The 19701-nt window shown below is 42.2% G+C and overlaps 2 protein-coding genes and 1 long non-coding RNA gene across 3 annotated transcripts in view; 1 reads left to right on the forward strand and 2 right to left on the reverse strand.

Annotated features, from left to right (window-relative positions):
- The window catches only part of LOC146671113 (uncharacterized), a 29886-nt gene extending 24978 nt beyond the window's left edge, over positions 1-4908 (reverse strand). Inside the window, exon 1 of the long non-coding RNA XR_014911405.1 lies at positions 3725-4908. This is a non-coding gene — a long non-coding RNA (uncharacterized LOC146671113). The remainder of the gene's footprint in view (positions 1-3724) is intronic.
- Positions 4909-5332: 424 nt separating this feature from the next.
- On the forward strand, positions 5333-13819 carry LOC146671115 (transcription factor SOX-10-like). The gene is made up of 4 exons (XM_085403297.1): positions 5333-5517; positions 7624-8449; positions 10634-10794; positions 11034-13819. The coding sequence occupies exons 2-4, from the start codon at positions 8013-8015 to the stop codon at positions 11828-11830; spliced, it is 1395 nt and encodes a 464-aa protein (XP_085259423.1). The 5' UTR covers positions 5333-5517; positions 7624-8012; the 3' UTR covers positions 11831-13819.
- A 3074-nt stretch (positions 13820-16893) lies between these two features.
- polr2f (RNA polymerase II, I and III subunit F) lies at positions 16894-19648 on the reverse strand. Its single transcript, XM_085403298.1, has 5 exons — positions 19506-19648; positions 19242-19311; positions 18978-19108; positions 17610-17681; positions 16894-17492 (listed from the first exon to the last, which is right to left on the reverse strand). The coding sequence occupies exons 1-5, from the start codon at positions 19523-19525 to the stop codon at positions 17402-17404; spliced, it is 384 nt and encodes a 127-aa protein (XP_085259424.1). The 5' UTR covers positions 19526-19648; the 3' UTR covers positions 16894-17401.
- Between the last annotated feature and the right edge of the window lie 53 nt (positions 19649-19701).

Genomic DNA, 19701 nt, shown 5'->3' on the forward strand with positions numbered 1-19701 from the left:
GTGACAGCTGAATTACATTTGTTTGACCTCGCTTTAAGGAGTGAGTGGCTGGATCACGACTGTGCCTAAAAAATATTTAGGTGTGGGAATTTGGACCAGTGTGGTGGCCTGCCACTGCATAGATCCCACTCGCCTTTTGCAAGTGAAAATCTAAAATATGTCCTGGTTCACAAACAAGTGGAATGAGGATTAAAGAATCCCAACAAAGAACAGCCACAGATAACTAAACGGTCCCTCTCTCCATCTCACCTGGGGCCCTTACCCCATTACCCCCACCCACTCCAACACCAGCACTGCATTTCGACCCACACCCCCCACCTCAACCCCCATATATCAATTTCCTTTAGATGTTCCCCCTCACACAATTGGAGTAACTAGAGTCTTGCCTTTTTGCGGGCGGTGGAGAGATGAAGCAGAACACACAATGGCCTATTCATTTAGGTAACAACACACACAAACACACAAACTTTAAGCACATAGACTTTCATGTAAACACATTGTACCCACATATTACACACTCACACAGCATCCCACCTCACTCCCCAGCTGCAGTAAAAGTCCCCCCAACCCATCCAGCCTTACAAACTGGTAGAGAGAACAGGCGCTTTGGTGGTATAGGCACAAAGATTGGATTCACTGGTGGCCAAAGGGAGACGATTTAAACGAAACACAGCTGCAGGAATTTAAGAATGATAGATGAAAGGAAAACATGAGGAAGAATGATAGATTAAATAATTTTTTATTATCTATTTGAAGATCTCTTGATAGTATAAATTGGATGTAACTGATATGCATCACTCCTATAAAATAAACATAAATTGTAAAAGTTCCATTATTTACAGTGTTTGGCTGTGATGTGGGATTACTACAGGCTAGTTTTAATTTGGAGAAACGATCTAATGTGCAGAATGAATAATGATAATGAAATCAGGATAAACTCCCACAAAGTTCTTGGGAAAGCCTCTGAATCCTTACCGATTCCAGCTGCGCCACTGTCTGCCGGACCCTGACCTCTTTAGGGGAATTAAAGAGGAATCCATCAGTATCTTGGTATTATCTCTATTACTCAGACTTGAGTGAATTTGTCAAAAAATATATGAAAAAAAAAACGAGTTGATTACATTTGTAATGACTTAATAACTGCACTATTAACTTTGCACCGGATCCTTCTGCAAGGTTCACTGACCTACTTCAACAGGGGGACACTGAAACACCTGCCGTTTGCTGCACAGGTGCACAAAATAAAGAGAAAACGTGATTAGGGTTAGGTAACGTTCTCAGCATCTGAGACCTGGAGACTTACTGAGTGTGTTACTCTTCTCCAACAGTGGCTGTAACATCTTTCAGAGACCTCAGGACATGTTAAATAAATCTAAACAACCAGATTTTTTGCATTGTTTTTTGTTTAAATGAGCCTTTTAGAAAACAAAAGAAACAGTAATATAGTTTTAGATAAAGGTAAAGTGCACCAAGTAACATGCATGAAAAAAGATTTTTAAATATCTATTTAAATACGAAAAAATACAAAAAATTTATTTAAATACATATTTAAATATGTTAAATATGTAATCTTTGTGATTTAGTTGACTACCTTAATACAGCTAATAAAGCCTTTATTAACTGGTGCAAATAGCCTGGTGCAAAGTCAGTTCAGTTCACACAACTCCCAAAATAGATATGGTGAACTTATTTATTAAAGAAAATGATCAAACATTTGATATCCCTGTGAACCTCTAAATGTAAGTAAATCTGTCTTGATTTAAATTTTAGTTTCATTTGTATCAACATTTAATGACTTTTAGGATGTTTTATGTCATATTCATTCAGTGGGGTTGTCATCACAACATTGATATTTAAGCATGAACTATGATTATTGTGTCATTTTTGTATATATGATAATAATGTTTATAATTGTGTATTTGCTCTCCTGATATGTTTTTGAACGAGAGCTTTAACGTTACACCAAAATGTATTTTCATTTCGAATTTAATAATTTAAAAAAACAGATGATTAGACTGACAGCATTAGTCTCTTTAATATTATTTTATATTTTATTGACCTCATTGATTGCGAAATGAAAAACTGCAGAAATATAGACGATTCTGAAGGTTTGAATGTGTCTTCATATAATTTTTAAAACCTTATATATTTTAACTTTTGTGCTATTTCTGCGTAGTGATATACTAGGTTATAGACATATAGAAATAACCTGACACTAAAGACGAGACACAGCATGATATGAAATATCTCTGTGTGATAACAATGCTTAATAATTTAGTTCCTACTACTTTAAAAATTCTAAATTAAATGTATTTTCTCCATTTATCATTTGCTTTGTCCTCTAAAGTATGTTTAACACCGCTGTACAAAGCCAAGTTGAGTCTTAGAGACGATGGGGGTGAGCCCCCACCAACACACACACACACACACACACACACACACACACACACACACACACACACACACACACACACACACACACACACACACACACACACACACACACACTGCCATGGTCACAGGACTGCACCGAGACTTCTCTTTTGACACTGCCAACCCACTAACTGCCGACCTTTAGCTGTCATCCTAAGAGATGTTTTCATGTGTTTGTATCTCCAAGTTTGACTTCGAAAAACATCTTCACATGACAAAAGGACTTTTATCATTTGGGCCTGTTTGGGTATACATTCATGTTGGGAAATATGAATCGCCCACTGACTGCTTCAGTGCAGGAAAGTACAAGAAACTGCTAAAATGCAGTAAAACGACATCCCTAAGAATAAGAATAAAAGATGAGCCATCATGAAATGTACATTCCAGAAACAACAGTGTTTCCACTGTGGCGTTTTCGGTGTAAGAATCTCGACATTATATAGGGGATCGTTTCAGTTCACTAGAAAGCTTTTAAAATATTTTTCTAACAGATTTCAGGATGTTATTCAGCAAAAATTGCCCTAATAAAGTTTTTAAATCTAATATGACTTACTTTTTAACTACTTTAATAAAATATATTACTTACGAAAACAATTTAAATAATACAAATAAAGTATTACAATTATTATGATACAAATAATTCTTTCATTTTAAAATGTTATTTTAATTATTTAACCTTTGACGTTTTCCAATAAGAAAATATTAACCGTCTCCAAGACGAAGCCTTGGACAGTAAATACATGTAAGAGAAGAATTCATGATGGTTATGAAAAAGCCACAATGAGCTCTCCCAAGGCAGTCTGTTTAGAAAGACTCGGTGCATATGTGTATCGCACAATGAATGTCTTGTTTTTCTGAATGCTTAATCTATTTCTTTGCTTAATTGAATTTCTCTCTAAACGAAGTGCGCATAATGTCAAGCCATCCATCACCAGGCTATCCGAAGCGCTGGAAGGGCAACATTTTCGTACGAGAAAATAAAAACTAGTCTCATCTTTTCCCAGAAAGACGCCAACACAAAATAGTTCTTAAAAAATTTGTATATCAAAATTATGTAGCTGCCTTTTGTTCTTTATTGCTTCAGAATCAAAATTGTGGTTCAAACATTAAAAAAATGACGCAAATTTCAGAAACCAGCGCATTTTCACAACCATCTCTCTTCCAGAAATTACATAAATTGACGTTTATGGTCTCACACAGAAGTATTTAGCTCTTGTAGAGAAAGGGGCTATATTTTGGGGCTCTTCGCCCCCATTAGCATCATTTCACAAACACAAGCCAAAGCACTCACGTCAACCCGAGGCCGGGCCGCAAATCCTCAGCTGCACAGGAGGGGTGGGGAATCCCGGAGTGTCTCTCTCCGCAGGTCCTCGATTTACAGCTTCAGGAGCCGGGAAGTCCCAGCACAGCTCCCCGGGTTGTGTCCTCGGCGCTCCTGGAGCATTTTTTCCCTTATATGCCACAGACTGAGACTCGGACAAAGAGTGGCGGTAGATGGGGGAGACACAAGCGTTTTCCACAATTTTCTTTTCTTTTTTTTTATAGACACAGAACTGCTTTTTGTCCCACAGTTCTTTTTTTTTAATTTAAGGGAGAAGAGGGTGCTCGTTTTGATCACATGATTACAATTCACCTGAGATAGAAAAAAAGAAGAAGAAGAAGAAAACAAAGGGAGCAAAGAAAGGAGGGGAACCGGGGGAATGAAAGAGGCAACACAGAGATTCACTCGTGGTTAGGATTCCCTTATCACAGTCAGCATTCATGGATAATGAAAAAAAGTGGTGATTTTTGGACTGGGGGCCGGTGTGTCGCATGGCGGGGATACAAGGGGTCATTGTTGCGAGGAACAGCGCTGGTGGTTGTATCCGTGCGGCCAGTTACGTCCCCTCGCCGTCTCTCCTTTCTGCTTACCAGCACTGTTTGGTTTGAAACGCGCGCTCTCTCTCAGTTAGAGGCGCTGATGCAATTATGAAATCCACACGAGATGCAGCACAAACTGCACGAGCTCTGAAATTGGCGCTAACACCTGTGACTCAATCTGGCTAAAATTAAACACGTTAAGCGGTTTGGATCGTTTTATACTAGGCCAAAAAGGTGCCCATTTTATATCCGTTTCATAAGACATGCCTGAATGTGTTGTGGGTTAATTTGTGTTTGTAAACGTAAGCTCCCTATGCGTTGAAGTAAAAGTCAGAGAATATTGCTATATTTCTTTCTTTCTAAACCAAGTGCGCAACTGGTGCGTAAAACCTGCCATTTCCAAACTTATTTGAGGCCTGCATCGCAGAGCGCGTTTAAGTACCGGGTCTCTTTCTGCTCACAAGGCCAAGACTGACGCCCATTTCTTCTCTTAGTAAATAATCCGGACTCGGATCTGTCAGTGCTGTCTGTGAGCATGTTCTGAAATGAAAAACCCCTTCTCCATAGCCACTGTGTTATATAAAGGAGGAAATTTTCTCTCACTCCTTTTCCCCGAAAAAAGCAATGTACAGGATTGAGGCTTCAATGTAGATGTTTCAGACAGTAAATTAAAGATTCTTTTTTAGATGATAATAATAATAATAATAATAATAATAATAATAAAGCTGGTTTCCCTGCCAAAATTAATACCCAAACACAGATAGCCCAATTTCACCTTTATCGTCTTATCATTATTGGTGTGATGAAACTATGCATCTCCCAAAGTAAAATAATTAGAAATGGGTGCTCATGTACCCAATTACTCTGTTTAACGTAATAAAAAAAATACAAATGGTGCGATGGGTCTGGATAGATAGACAGATAGAGGGAGAGGATGTTAAGGAGCTAGAGAGAGAGAGAGTCCCCGGCCAATCAGAGAGCTCAGAGTCTGCGCCCGTATATGTGCGCTGGTCCTTTAAGATCTCTCCTCCGCATCTTTTTCATTTTTTTCTCTCGGGCGCGTACAAGGAGCTCTTTAAGCCCTGGTACAGACACACAGAGCAAGCATTCATACTCGGGCGGCGCGAGCGAGGGGGCTGGGGAGCGAGCGTCACTTTGGAAACTCGGACGGGAACTCACGGATTCTCGTGCTAAACCGACGACCTCCTTTTCCTCATTACTGAAGTAAGGCGCTTAGCATTTCCAACTCTTTCCTCTCTACAGCTGCTGCTGCTCTCACTCTGCCGTTTGATTATTTCTTTTCGTCAGAGTCCGAAACTCAGACTTATCATGCACTCTTACCTTTCATAAACATGGATCATTGTTTAGTTATTTATGGTGGGGGTTTTTTTGGGGTTTTTTGTTGTTTTTTGTTTGTTATTTTAGCCACCACAATGATTCTGTTAAACCATGTGAGAATAGTCCTGCTGCCAAAAGTTAACGATGTTGTAGGGCTACAGTAATATCACCTCTCCTCTTTTCAACAAGTGCTGCGAAGTTTTCCAGCCGATTTGTGTTGTGGTTAAAGTTTCATGTGCCGATCGTCATAATTTATTTGGTCTTCAAGTGTTTTCCCCCTTTATTTTCTTCAGGATTTCATCATTAATTAAAGAAAAGTGCACAACAAGCGCAACAAAGGAGACTGCCAGAACTAAAGGCGATTTATGACTCTACACTTTTACACACGTATTAAAAAGTCAGATTATCCCCCATATTTAATCGAGTTATATTTCGGTATCTGGCAGACACTTAATCTTTAGATTGTGAACAACAGGCCCTTTTTTTCAAAACCAAATGAAAGCCAGATTTCTGGCAAGTCGGGTGTTGAGTGTTAGTTCAGTGGGTAGCCCACAGTAAATATCCTCAGTAATGTAATAACACGCGTTATCTAAAGGGTGGGTCGAACGCAGTTAAGCTGTTATCAAATAAATTCAGCGATATCTGTTGTTCTGCTGCACATCGGTAGATGGGTCCAGTTGATTTTTTTATTGGCTTTTCCACTGATTTGATCTTGGTTTGATCTGCTAAAGAAAAAACATACTTAACCAATTGCTCGGTGGCGAAAGCAAATGATCCCCGCTCGGTCAGGTGACGCTGCTTGTTTCATTCTTAAGAAACAACGAAAAGGCACCGATGGTGTTCGTTGTTTCGTAAGAATGAAACAAGCAGCATGTACTACAAACACAAGAGACGCGCGCGTAAATGCGCTTTCCTCAACAGTTTACGCACACAGACCTTTAGAGATGTGATGACAGCCCGCGACGTGCCCTTGCAGACCAGGTGGCAACCGAGCATCAAAATACGCTTTGGACAGATGGGGAAGCTGCACCAGCCGCTCTGTTGGAAACGAATACAATTCCTAACATCCAATTAGATGTTAGGCTAATTAAAAGCTGGTGTTGGAAACATGTATTTAGAGTCACAGCGCTCACAAATGTAATTTGAACTCCTGTGCCGTTTGTAAAATTATAGATTTGGTTAATTAATTATAAGTGCGCACAGCAAACGAACCGCCAGGAAATGCAGAACATTGATTCGGACATGTAGTGTGCTGCATGATTACGAAAAACTGTAAACGTATTAAAAAAGAAATATGAGGGAAGCGGGGCGTTGAGAGGCCAACCTTTAAAAAAAACAAAAACAAAAACGACCAGAGCGATTTTCTAAATAGAAAACAAATAATCGGACTGCGTGTTGCTCTTTTCCATGAAGTTTAGGACGCAAACTTCCAGACAGGCTGTTGATTTAATGGACAAAACGAGGACAACTTTAAACCTGCCCCTGTTTAACAAGCTAATTTACAGGAGTGCCCATAAACACACACACACACACACACACACACACACACACACACACACACACACACACACACAAGGGGGGGGGGGGGGTTATGTTTCCAGCGGCATGATGTATTTATTCAAGAACCACGCGGTATAAATCCGACTTTTGTGCTGCTGTGGTCTCCTATCATTCCAACACATTTTCTCCGGGGAGCTTGCAATAACTGTAAAACAGTAGCTTGTTTTGGGAGCCGAGGCCCGGACCTGCAGGGGGGATGTGCGCTATAGAGGGCCACAAATATACACATATAGGCATAGTTTCACATATCGTGATATCGTGTTGAGTATTTATGTGGGGTTAATGCTTTCAGATTCAGGACGTTTAGCATCTTAATGCTGGATTCGAAAAGAACAGAAAGTTTTGCTAAATCGTGGCCAACCGTACCCAAATCCGCTGCCGCTCTACCTCTGATTTATTAAGCTGATGCTCCTCATCCCTCTGCTGTTTCAGGTCCTCGCTGTTGGATCTCGATCGCGGGATAAACGGAGGAGAGAAGGAAGGTGTAGTCAGGAGGGAAGTAAGAGCGGGTGAGTTTGGCGGAGAGAGTTGCGCAATAGCAGGTAAACTGGGGTCCAAGGTGCGCATCGAGCCGCCTATGATACCAACAACACGGATGGAAAGAACTTTAATGTGGAATCCTCACAGAGTTTTGCAACGGAGGCTGAGAGTAGAGACAGACTGGCAGTTTATATTATAACTTAGATGAGGCCAGAGAGACAGCCGACCCTCCGTGCGTAAACTGCAGAGCTACACAGAAACAAGAACCAGACAGGTAGAGCTGAGCATTTAAGAACAGCTTTTTACATCCTCTGCGCGCCTGGAGGCTTGTGTGAAGGACGATGTCCAGAGAGGAGCAGAGCTTTTCAGAGGTTGAGCTCAGCCCAGGGATGTCTGACGACAGCCGCTCCCTGTCACCGGGTCATTCCTCCGGGGCCGCTGTTGCTGGGGACTCGCCTCTCCACGGGCAGCAGCATCAGCCGCAGCTGGTCGGGCTGGACGACGCGTCGGCGGGTTGCTCCTCCGTCAAATCCGACGACGAGGACGACCGCTTCCCCGCGGGAATCCGCGACGCTGTGAGCCAGGTGCTCAAGTGCTACGACTGGACCCTCGTGCCCATGCCCGTTCGCGTAAGCAGCGGAAGCAAGAACAAACAGCACGTGAAGAGGCCAATGAACGCCTTCATGGTGTGGGCGCAGGCGGCGCGGAGGAAACTGGCCGACCAACACCCGCACCTGCACAACGCGGAGCTCAGCAAGACCCTGGGGAAGCTCTGGAGGTGAGCAGGCCGGTTGCTTATAGTCCGTCTTAAGGCCCACTTTAAAATCCCGAAAACGTCTGGCTCTCACACACAGTAAATTGAATAATAAATTTAGGTGAATTCTCGTTCCACCAAACAAGAAAGAGACGATTAAGCTTTGACAGATTAAAATGTCCCGAATAAACAGCCACATGAACACCACCGCTCAAGGGTCACAGCTTAAGTAGCTACTCCAGGAATAATTGAATCAGACACTGAAGACTTTTTATCAAAAATGAACACACGCGCGCGCGCACACACACGTTAGTTATAGTTACAGAGGCATCATCTCAATAAACCGAAACATATCAGCTCAAACACATCAAACACACGTTTCTATTTCAGCTTCTGCAGGCTCACAGAGAGGCCACTGTATATTCACCACTTTGACTCGTGTGATTTAGTGCACACCCTCCACTTAATGTTCTTAAAGTCGAATACAATGAAAACCAACACAGTTATAACGTGTTTGAAAAAAATGCCTCGCTCTGTTTTACACGTGATATTATCTGTGATATGTTTCCTGAAAAAAAGAAGAAGTATTTTTAGACTATTAGGAGGCAGCTCAGTCTTCTTTCCCGCTTTAGGCCACAGTTCACCAGTTGAGCAGCTCTTGTTTTTTGGTGCAGTGAGTGCGCCCTGGTCACATGTTTCTGAATCCTGGCTAATTCAATTCACTGTTTTAATTCCTGGGAAACATTAGCTGGAAGGAGTTCCCCCCTGGCAAAGTTCATTTAAAGTACATTCAAAGTTTAAGAAGAAGAATGATCTAGCCTTTTTTATAGTTAATAAACTTACAGTTCCCTAATATTCTGAGTCTTTCATTGCTTCATTTGCTTACAGAAAACCTGCACTTCTTTCATTTCAACCTTCTGTCAGGCAGGCACTGGAGAGTCTTTCCTTCTTGGTTGCTGACTTCTTCAGATTGCTCATTATTTCTTACCAAGAAGGACAGAAAAGGTTAAATGCATTACCTTGCAGGGATCATATTAATTTGATAAAGACTTGACCTTGGGCTCAGTCAGTAGTAGTTAATTGACCCACAAACACGATGAACAGGGAGGCTGAGGAGGGTCAGGGTTTTCTCATGCCACTCCTGTCAGGGGTGTAATAGTAGGAGCTCAGTCCCATGTTGCAGACAGGATGCAACTTTGGGCTGTATCATTTCATTAGAGTTTGGCAGTCAGAAGCCGCTGGCAGGAGTGACATTAGATGCAGCTGTGGAGATGTAGCAAATGAAACTATTGCTGCTAACAAAGGAAAATATGTCATCCTGGCAGGGTTGATAGAAATATGATATGAAGGATTAGCAATTATTTAAACACATAACTGAAGATAGGGGACAGACAACATGCCCCCCCCCCCCCCCCCCCCCCCAAAAAAAAAGGAAACCAAAAACCCAAACAAACAAAAAACAAAAAAGTATTGTTAATGTTTTTATAAGACAGAAAGTGGTAACATTATTGGGTGTTAAAGAGCATTTCAGAGGAGTAAAGAGAGGCTTTTGGAATCACTTCTTCCTACTCTGGGATCAAATTCATTCCTTTAACTCTTAATCAACCTTAAATCAGTTCACAGTGAAACATGAACTGATTTAAGGTTCAGAAATCCAGATTTATCTCGTTATGAAATTGAAATGGAAAACAAACAAAAAAAAAGAAAGAAAGAAAAAAAGCCCCGAAACTCTTCAGCATCTGAAATCCTACACCAAGGAAGAATTGGAAAACATTCAGGTTCCAAAACTGGAACAATCAGTCTCCTCGGTTTCTAATTCTTACAAAGTGTTGGTCAGAGATGAGGTGTGTTCTCTGAGGTGCTCGGTCATCCAGCTTCACGGGAGTGTGAAGTGCTTAAATCAAAGATGAGGTAACAAAGCAAACCAGTAAATTATTTCTGTTGCTGGCTCATTCAAAATGAGCGTATTCTTCAAAATCCAAATATTTTACCCTTTCAGCATTTATCATACTGTCTTTCTACACATTTCAAATAAATCTAAGGTTTTAATCATTTGCAAATCACTGCCAGTCATAAAGGTTTATTCTTTTTTATTCTATGGTCTTTTTGCACCATCCTGTAGAATATGTACTGTATTCAACAGGAAAAAAAGTGACTATGGATCTTCGTAACTTAAACGATCAAATTTACCATTTTTCCCCCCCTGAGGCTTCTTAATGAGAGTGACAAGCGACCCTTCATTGAGGAGGCAGAGAGGCTGAGGAAGCAGCACAAAAAGGACTACCCTGACTACAAGTATCAGCCGCGACGCCGCAAGAATGGGAAGATTGGTTCTGGGTCAGGAAGCGAGGCTGAAGGCCATTTGGAGGGTGAGGTCATCTACAGCCAGTACCACTACAAAGGCACCCACCTGGAAGTGGCCTACAGTGGGGGAGCCGGGTCCCCTCTGGCAGATGGGCATCACCCTTATGCTGTAGGTGGGCTGCCGGCTCCCGCCCGCTACTCCACTGTTATGCCTGAGTCCACTGAACATGATGACACACGCTTAGGTAATTGTCTGTGAATCTGCAGGGCAAACGAGCTGTAACTGCTTTCTCTTTTGCCACAGGTCAGAGCCACAGTCCTCCAACACCTCCCACTACTCCCAAGACCGAGCCTCAGTCTGCAAAGGCAGGAGATGGTAAGAGGGAGGGAGCCGGGAACGGGACTTCTCGTGGTACAATGGGAGCGGAAGGAAGCTCAGGTGCTGCGGGGTCTGGGAAACCTCATATCGACTTTGGTAACGTGGACATTGGTGAGATGAGTCATGAGGTAATGGCTAATATGGAGCCGTTTGATGTCAATGAGTTTGATCAGTACCTTCCCCCTAATGGGCACCCAGGGGTTGGGCCGAGTGCGGGGGCTGCAGGAACCACAACAGCTACTCCGGCCTTTCCGTACGCCTATGGGATCTCCTCAGCTCTGGCAGCGGCCAGTGGACACTCAGCAGCCTGGCTCTCCAAGCAGCAGCAGCAGCCGCCACAGCAACACCATGGCTCCCCTCTGAGCTCAGATCCCTCCAAAGCCCAGATTAAGAGTGAGGCCGGAGGTGCTGCGGGTCACTTTGTGGAAGCAGCTTCAGCAGGTTCCCACGTCACTTACACCCCCCTCAGCCTTCCTCACTACAGCTCTGCCTTCCCCTCGTTGGCCTCAAGAGCTCAGTTTGCAGAATACGCCGACCACCAGGGCTCGGGGTCATACTACGCCCATTCGAGCCAGGCTCCGGGGTTGTACTCCGCCTTTTCTTACATGGGGCCTTCCCAGAGGCCTTTGTACACTGCCATCACTGACTCAGCCAGCGTATCGCAGTCGCACAGCCCCACACACTGGGAACAGCCTGTCTACACAACGCTGTCGCGGCCATGACAGATAACGAGACCAGAGCGTGCCGGTGCAGGTTCAGCCCCAACGTCAGACCAGAGGAGCAGAGACAGCAGCAGCAGCAAGAGTCGCGCTGGTGGTGTCAGAGTCGAACGAGATCTGGTCTGGGGGGGAGTGGGCAGGCACTGGGGGATGCGTCTGGGGAGGCAGAAGGGGGGGAAACACCATTCTGCTCTTGCCCAGATGAAAACATGCTGTCACAGCCTGAGGATGAGCTTGGAGCGTGGTGCTTTTGAGGAGCGGTCGATCATTTGCGGCACTCGGTGGAGGAGTCAGAGTTCAATACATCGATAATGCAAATAAGTAAAATAAAATAAAAATCACCCACCCAACGCCACCAGCAGCACCACAGCAAAGCCTTTGGCACTTCTGGCTGTGTTCATGGGTGGTATGAGATCACGTACTTGTCATCGTGTATCGCAGCAGTCCACAACGCCACGGGCAAACGGAGGGGTCAGAGGTGACAGGGACACAGCGAGAAAAAAGCAAGACTTCGATCTGTGAGCGCGACAAAGGAGACAAATTCATTTTACCCGAGATGTTTGTTTTAACGCCAGGAGAACGGAGTGCCAAACTATTTGCCGGCCTTTCACTTCTCAGGCTTGACTGACCTTTTGTCAAACAAACGTTAGCCTTGTATTCCTTTCGAAAGTCAACACAACAAAAACTCACGACATACTGTCCTCTCAGAGCCACAGTCGTCCCTTTTTGAATTCAATTTGTTTATGCTGTGTTCACTTAAAATGCCTTTGTACACTCGACAAATGGGCACGGAGGGGAAAAAATGCCATAAATCCATGCTGTGCTTTTGTTAACTGAAGTGTATATTTAGCTTATTGGGTGTACTTGAAGTTGCAAATGTACTTATGTCGATACACACAAACATGACCAAAGTTTTGAGACCAAAACCTGTACTTTTTATAAAGAAGAAACTGTTCTTTTAAAAGAAAGTTTCTCCCAACATAACATTCAAAGCTACCTTACATTTTGTGGCCAATTAGTGTTTTGTTTTTTTGTTTTTTTTTCTTAGCTTTGACTCAATTCAAAATGCAATCGTGTCAAAAACTTCCTTTAAGTTTGTAGCACAAAGGCACTGACTCATGATGAAAGGCAGTTCTATTCATCTGCTGATAATCCATTATCACTCAGTGTTTCATGACAAAATCCTTAACAGAAACGTACTTGTTGTTTTAACAACGTGCTGTGTTTACTGTACTGTTTAAAATGACTTTTTGCCATTGTTATCCACTGAAAGTCTACAGCACTGCCTTTGTCTGTTGTTTTGTTTGGTTGAGTGTGAGACAAAATGATCTTTTGATTATAGTTTAAAAAGTTACATTGTAAATAATGCCAACACTGAGAAACAATTTCCAGGCACTGAATGTTTTAACGCAGCCTGATGTCAAATAGAAAATGTGCCTTGTCCTTATTATGACTTTACTACTAACAGCTTTTGTATCAGTACTTACCTTTTGATGATTACTTACCATCTTTATTTACACGTTATACCTGTTATTTCTCTTCCCTACATCCCGCATTCTTCTTCACTGCTTCTCAAATATATCTGCATTTTAAATATCTTAACCTATATCTGCAAAAGAGCTAAACTGAATTTCTTTGTTTTATACGTAATGTATATCGGTACTGCACACATGTGGACCATATGCATGCACCACAGCTCAGGCAGAGCTCAAAGTCAGTTTTACTTTAACCAATTACCTCCAGCATAAGAGTTAAGCTTACATTCTCATTGCTACTATATATGTGTGTGTGAGCTATGGGTAGTGTTTTTAATTCCACATTTATTTATGATTTGGTTTCATGTTTGCGTGCACATCCTTTCTCTCAATTTCTCATTTGAGCATTTCACATTTCTTGTGTAACTGCGTCTGAATAACAGCAGGTGTGAAAGCCTGAACACGATGATGATGATGATGACTTTGTATTCTGACGTGAAATAAAGCTTTGTTATTTCTGCTTGAATACAAGCTTGCCTCTTGAAAAGTCATAAATACTACAAATGATGAAAAAAGGTTCCTTTTGGTTGTGAAGACCACAAAAACTCTTCTCTTCTGGCTACAAACTGCAGTGGAAAAAAAACAAACAAAAGCTCACGTCTTTGGGGCATCTAATGACTCAGCCCATGCTGCTCACATTCCCAACATAATCTCTTCAGCTACTGGATAATTCACTTTGGCTGGCTGATGCTCAATCTGGCCACTGGTAGAGGTAAGCTGGACACGGCTGATAGTGACGTGCATGTGGAGGGCGATGAATGAGACTGTGATGCAGCTACCTTCCTTTACATAAACTTAAAGTAATGCAGCCTCGGGGGGCAGGGTTGGTTATGCATGCATATTTCAGGTTCCTTATATTGTGTGTGTATGTGTGTGCGTGTTGTGGGTTAAGCCTGACTTTTAATTCCCTCTTTTTAATCGGCTGTGTGATACTTTGCAAAGACAAAGAGGGCCATTGAAAGGGATCTAGGGGGAGGAGGGAAACATGGGCAATGAGGGAGCGTACCCATAACTGCCTGGCCTGCCGCTTCAGCAGGATACAAAGGGACTCCTACACTCCATGCAGAGACCCAGCAACCCTCGCTATCTAAGCGTCCCCAACACTCACCCCATCCTAGTACAAAAAAAAAAATCAGATAGAAGCTGAAATGGGATTCAAATAATGAAAAGGAGAAGATATAGACAGAGTTATGGGATTTTGTGTCAAATGAATGTCAAAGCAGGTGTCAGACAGGTGACTGTTGAGATACTGCTCAAAAGGCTTCATTTGATTCTCGCAGGCAATGAAACGTTAGCTGAGCACATTCTGTTCATAATCTCCTTCGCCTGAGATGTGAAAGGAGGTGGCACGGTCCGCTCTGATGATCCATGAAAAAATAGAACAAAGGCTCTGTGCTGATACGACCAAACTGACAAACGCAAATGAAGAATCAGAGGAGAAACTCCAGAGTGCAGTAATAGATCAGCCTGTGATAATCCAATCTACTGATCAAGTATAAAAGAAATCAATTATAGAGAATCAAATGAAAGTTTGGGAGGGTGCAACAGGTGAAAGAAAGAGAGATGAGACTCAGTTGTGTTGCAGCTATGAGATGACCACTGCTGATCAAAGGAAGTAAAATGCAGTTCAATTTGTTAGTACAGGGTTGGACCTTCCTGAGATGTTCCTCTGAGATTCTGGTCCATGTTGACATGACAGCATCACACAGCTGCGGCAGATGTGTCAGCTGCACATCCATAATGTGAATCTCCTGTTTCACCACATCCAAACAAAGCTATACTGGATGGTGATCTGTTGACTGAGGAGGCCATTTAAGTACATATTTAACATGAAATTTCCCACTCGTGGGACTAATAAAGGTATCTTATAAACTCAGAAACCATCAAGATGATTTGAGCTTTTTGACACGGTATATTATCCTGTCATGATAACATGTCCAATCCTTTTATCTCCATCCACAAAGGAAAGGAAATGTTCAGCAACACTACTCAGGTAGGCTTAGTGCTCAAACGGGCCTAAAAGCTGCAAAGAAAATAACCACCATGCGATTACATCACCTTTTTTAAATGTTCTTTTTATATTTTTTTTATTATATCAAATTCTGATCATCCAATCAGAATATCACAGGAGAAATCAGGAAACACTTTTTTATGAGCTGTGCAAATTGTAGCCTCAGTTTTCTTTTCTAAGTTGAGACTAGTGGCACAGGTGTGGTCTTCTGGTGTGCATTCAGACTTTAGTTGGTTAAGTGTTTTTTTTAGCTTTTGCCACATTCCTCTCAGCTTGCCTCTCACCTCTGGCCATTCTCCTCTGTATCCCCTAGAGATGGGTGCGTGGGAAAATCCCAGCAGATCAACAGTTTCTGAAATACTCAGACCAGCCTGCCTAACGCCAACAACCACGCCTCACTCAAAGTCACTTACATCACCTTTCGTCCTCATTCTGAAGCTGAGTTTGAACTCCAGCAGGTCATCTTCACCACATCTGCATGCCTGAATGCAATGAGTTGCTGCCATGTGATTGGCTGATTCAATATTTGTGATAATGAGCAGGTGAACAAGTGTACCTAATACAGTGGCCAGTCAGCGTATATCTAGGAAAGCAATAAGAGAAGTCATGTTGTAAAGGACTGAAAAACAAATCAGACAAATGACAAACAAATCAAGTAGGAGGTGGAAGTTCCTGATCCAGCGAAGGTCTCGGGAGATTGTAGTCATTCCCTCTGCTGGAGGCGACCTGATATTGGCCTCCCTGTGTTGGTGCTGGTGAGCATCACGAGCCACCCTCTCCAGCCCATGAAAGAAGCGCAGCATCACCCCGAGGCGCCGTCTCCTCCAATCAAAAGACTCATAGATTAAAGCAGTTTTTCACACATTTTACACATAATTACTAATACCAGCGCCAACTGGCTCCTGCCTGCTGATGCTCAGAGGTCACAGTGACCGACACGCCTTTGCTTTAAGTCGACTACAGAAGAAAAAAGACGAGTTTCTTCATCAGTTTTATTACCAGCTGCATTTTTTTTTTCCTTTCAAATCAGTTCTGTCTTTACATACATGTCACGGAGCTCCCACAAACACACACACAAGCAACATATAATCCGCTCGCCTATTTACTAGAGTATCATCACACACTGCCTCCTACAAGAAATCCTTTAATCTGCTTTCTCACAAACTTTCTCTCTGTCTTCCCGCATTCACTCGCCGTCTCTCTGCCCGGGCAACAACCCATTTCTCCTAAAACAATACACTGACTGTTTGGCTGCTTTGTGTTTATGGAGTGGGGCGGGGGGAGCCACACACACCATGCATCATGACTGTGACAATACTTCTCCATGTAAACATCAACACCCACTGTCGGAAGTGAGGATTCTTACTGTTATCTATCGATCTACTACAGTAATGTGTGCATTTAGTGCTTGTTGCAGTAGGATTCCTAAGTCTTTATGACTTATGAACCCAGAGAGTGTAACTTCACCCTCATTGTAAACCTCTGTTTACATTTCATAGTGTAAGTAACATAAATCAAACTCTTTATACAAAAATCTTTATTTATAACAATAAAACTGTAATTTCACTACAATCACCTCTTTTCAAAAACACAAATACTTCATAATACAGGATTCCTTTATAAAACTTAAGTGTTTGACTGAGATATATCTCCCCCTTGTGGCTCTTAGAAGCATTGCAGCCGCTAAAACAATTGAGTTCAGTGGGTACCAGATAAAAGAAAGACGAAAAAATGAGCTGGGTTGTGATGAACACTAAACAAATAGTTAGAGGGGAAAACAATAAGTAAGTTCACAGGATTATGAACTATAAACAGCATACTAATTTGTTTTGCATTATTTTGAGTCTTTAAGTAGTCTTATGCAGTACACCTCATGTTTACAGTCACTGGAGAATTACAGCGACTGGATCTGGGAGTGGGCGTGAAGGAGACTCCTCCACTGGGTTTGTGTAGCTGTAAAACCAGTTAGGGTGGTGGCTGTGAAGCAGCTTAGGCTGATCTGTCAGCGTAGACTGCTTCATAAGATGTTTAATCAGTTATGATGAGCTCGTCGCAACCCCAGTCCTCGTAACTCCCATCGGGAAGGTACCTGCGGATGATGATGGGGATCTTTCTGCTCCTGTCAGTGAGGACAAAAAGACAGAGATACTGTTACAGTCACCTGCTCTTTAAATAATGTCACTCACACATGAAAAAGAGAAATGACAAAAAGTCATCAAAGAAAATTATGGCTTACTTTAGTTCTTTCATAGCTATCTGCAGCGGGTCTGTTTCTCCCTCCAGCTCCACCATAACTGGAGCACACATCCTGTTGGAGACAAGTCAGCAGGTAAACCACATCAGTACAGTGTTAGAGCCTTTTTTCAATGCTCAGTCTACAAACACCATGTTTTCTTCTTTTAGATAATTGAGGGTTAGTATTTAAGGAAGTCTGGATTAATCACTGACAGGTGGAAGTGCCTTAAGAGGAAGCAAGTAATTTTTGATTGTGCTTTACTTTGTGCCGCAGAGTTTCCTTTCTCTTTTTTAAAAATTGAAATGGTTTGTAGAAGGTAAATGAGAGGCATATACTACAAATTAAGTTCAACATAGCTAGGTTTCCCTGCACTATCTGGCTTGACAAAACCTAAAACCCCAGTCAAAGATGACAGGTGTCATCACAGAACTGTTTTTGTTAACTCAGGCTCTTTGTGTGCTCACATATAAGAAAGGGGGCGTCTGACACGATGTTTGACTCTCCTTTAGCGCAGAATGGGTCGAGTGAGCATTAGAGACATTTTTAAGTTCTACAGGTAGCATTTACAAAACATCTCACTTCAGCAGAGAATCTATATCACATTTACAGGCTACTGGAAATAAAAATAAAAAAAATCAGTAAAGATGTGGCACTTCTGAATGATTTTAAACTAAAACTTTAACCACAACATGTTGCTGACCAGGTTGTGTATTTAGCATAAGTTACTGTGGTGATCTGGCCAGGTCAAAGGAAAGCCATCTTTGTGACACTGAAAACGCTGGCTTTAGCCTCGTCTTACCTTGCTAACCCGTTAATCTCACTAAGGTTAAGATCAGAAGGTGCTCACGTGAATCCAACTATCATCTGTAAAACATGAACTCTAATCACAGGTAAACTGATATTTCTGGTGCTAAATAATTTTATATTAACATGACATTAAGTGCACCAGCTTCACTCAATTATTCATAGTCCTTACCTTTGCTCCTACAAAAGACAAAGTAACACAATGTACTATACCAGAAAGTCAGATGCACTCAAATACTGCAGTACTCTTTTACATTACCTTTCAGCATAGTTCTATATTCAATGACAAAACTGGACAAAAGGACCAAAGAAGTGTGGACGAATATTTTCAACATCTCACTCTCACCGACTGTGGTGCCTTACGACCCACTCTGACAGTTATGAAATGCTTTGCTCTCATAAACACAAAAGTGGAAACTCCTATGTCAGGTTTTCTTGAATATCGGCAGACTCGTGTGGGAAACATAACCTCTGTATCAGTTGGACGTGGAACGTCAACACCTCCAGCATGATTAACCTTAAACCTAACCGTGAAGCCGTAAATGACAATGAAGAAACACTCACGCTATCTGGAGGGCTCGTGTCCCCAGCACTCTGGCCCTCTCGTATTTGGTCATGTACGGAGTTGTGATCCTCTTCTGGTTTGCCTGCTGGCCCTCTCCCGCGGGCAGGATCTGCACGTTCTCCTGGTCATCCTATTCACCAGAAAACAACCGACAATAAACATGATACAAAGGCAGCGATCAGTAGTGCTAAAATAAAACTGACGACAAACAACAAAAGCAAAGCAGTGTCTGTGCTGTCCAGTTAAGAGAATCATCAACTTACGTCTTCCGCGTTTTCGAGATCATCTAATCCCTCATCCTCCTCGGCATCATCAAAATCTCCATCATCGAAGCTGCAAATTTGACACAAAGTTTTGTTTTTAAAAGACAATAAATAGATTCTAAAGACAGCAAATTGTCAATAAGTTTATACAGAGCACTTAGCAGTGTGGCTAACCGCGTTAGCTACAATGCTAGTTCGCGCCGAGTTATAATAAAGAAACAAGCATTTTAATATGAATTTCATCAAAGTGTCATCATTACTTACTTATCTTCGTTGTCGGACATGTTTTAACCTAAAATTTACGTAAAATATTACTCAAACCGTAGAAGAAAGTCAACACACTTTGTTGTTAACACGGACCCACATGAATGCTACGAAGCTTAAACTTCCGGTGGTTTGGTGCGCTGGAAAATATTCCGGATGAAAAACAGGAAAAGGAACTTTCTTTCCACTTGTACTC

Source organism: Rhamphochromis longiceps, linkage group LG4 (assembly GCF_057381845.1).
Source record: "Rhamphochromis longiceps isolate RC_006_pf linkage group LG4, R_longiceps_female_GT1.1, whole genome shotgun sequence".
NCBI classification, from domain to species: domain Eukaryota; kingdom Metazoa; phylum Chordata; class Actinopteri; order Cichliformes; family Cichlidae; genus Rhamphochromis; species Rhamphochromis longiceps.

What these genes read in the sequence shown, in the direction of transcription:
- LOC146671115 (XM_085403297.1), top strand. Translation starts at nt 8,013, where the DNA reads ATGTCCAGAGAGGAGCAGAGCTTTTCAGAGGTTGAGCTCAGCCCAGGG. An exon ending in ACCCTGGGGAAGCTCTGGAG is followed by an intron (nt 8,450 to 10,633) that starts GTGAGCAGGCCG and finishes TCCCCCCCTGAG; the next exon opens with GCTTCTTAATGAGAGTGACA. An exon ending in GGCTGAAGGCCATTTGGAGG is followed by an intron (nt 10,795 to 11,033) that starts GTGAGGTCATCT and finishes CTTTTGCCACAG; the next exon opens with GTCAGAGCCACAGTCCTCCA.
- polr2f (XM_085403298.1), bottom strand. Translation starts at nt 19,525, where the DNA reads ATGTCCGACAACGAAGATAA. An exon ending in ATGTCCGACAACGAAGATAA is followed by an intron (nt 19,312 to 19,505) that starts GTAAGTAATGAT and finishes TCAAATTTGCAG; the next exon opens with CTTCGATGATGGAGATTTTG. An exon ending in ATCTCGAAAACGCGGAAGAC is followed by an intron (nt 19,109 to 19,241) that starts GTAAGTTGATGA and finishes TCTGGTGAATAG; the next exon opens with GATGACCAGGAGAACGTGCA.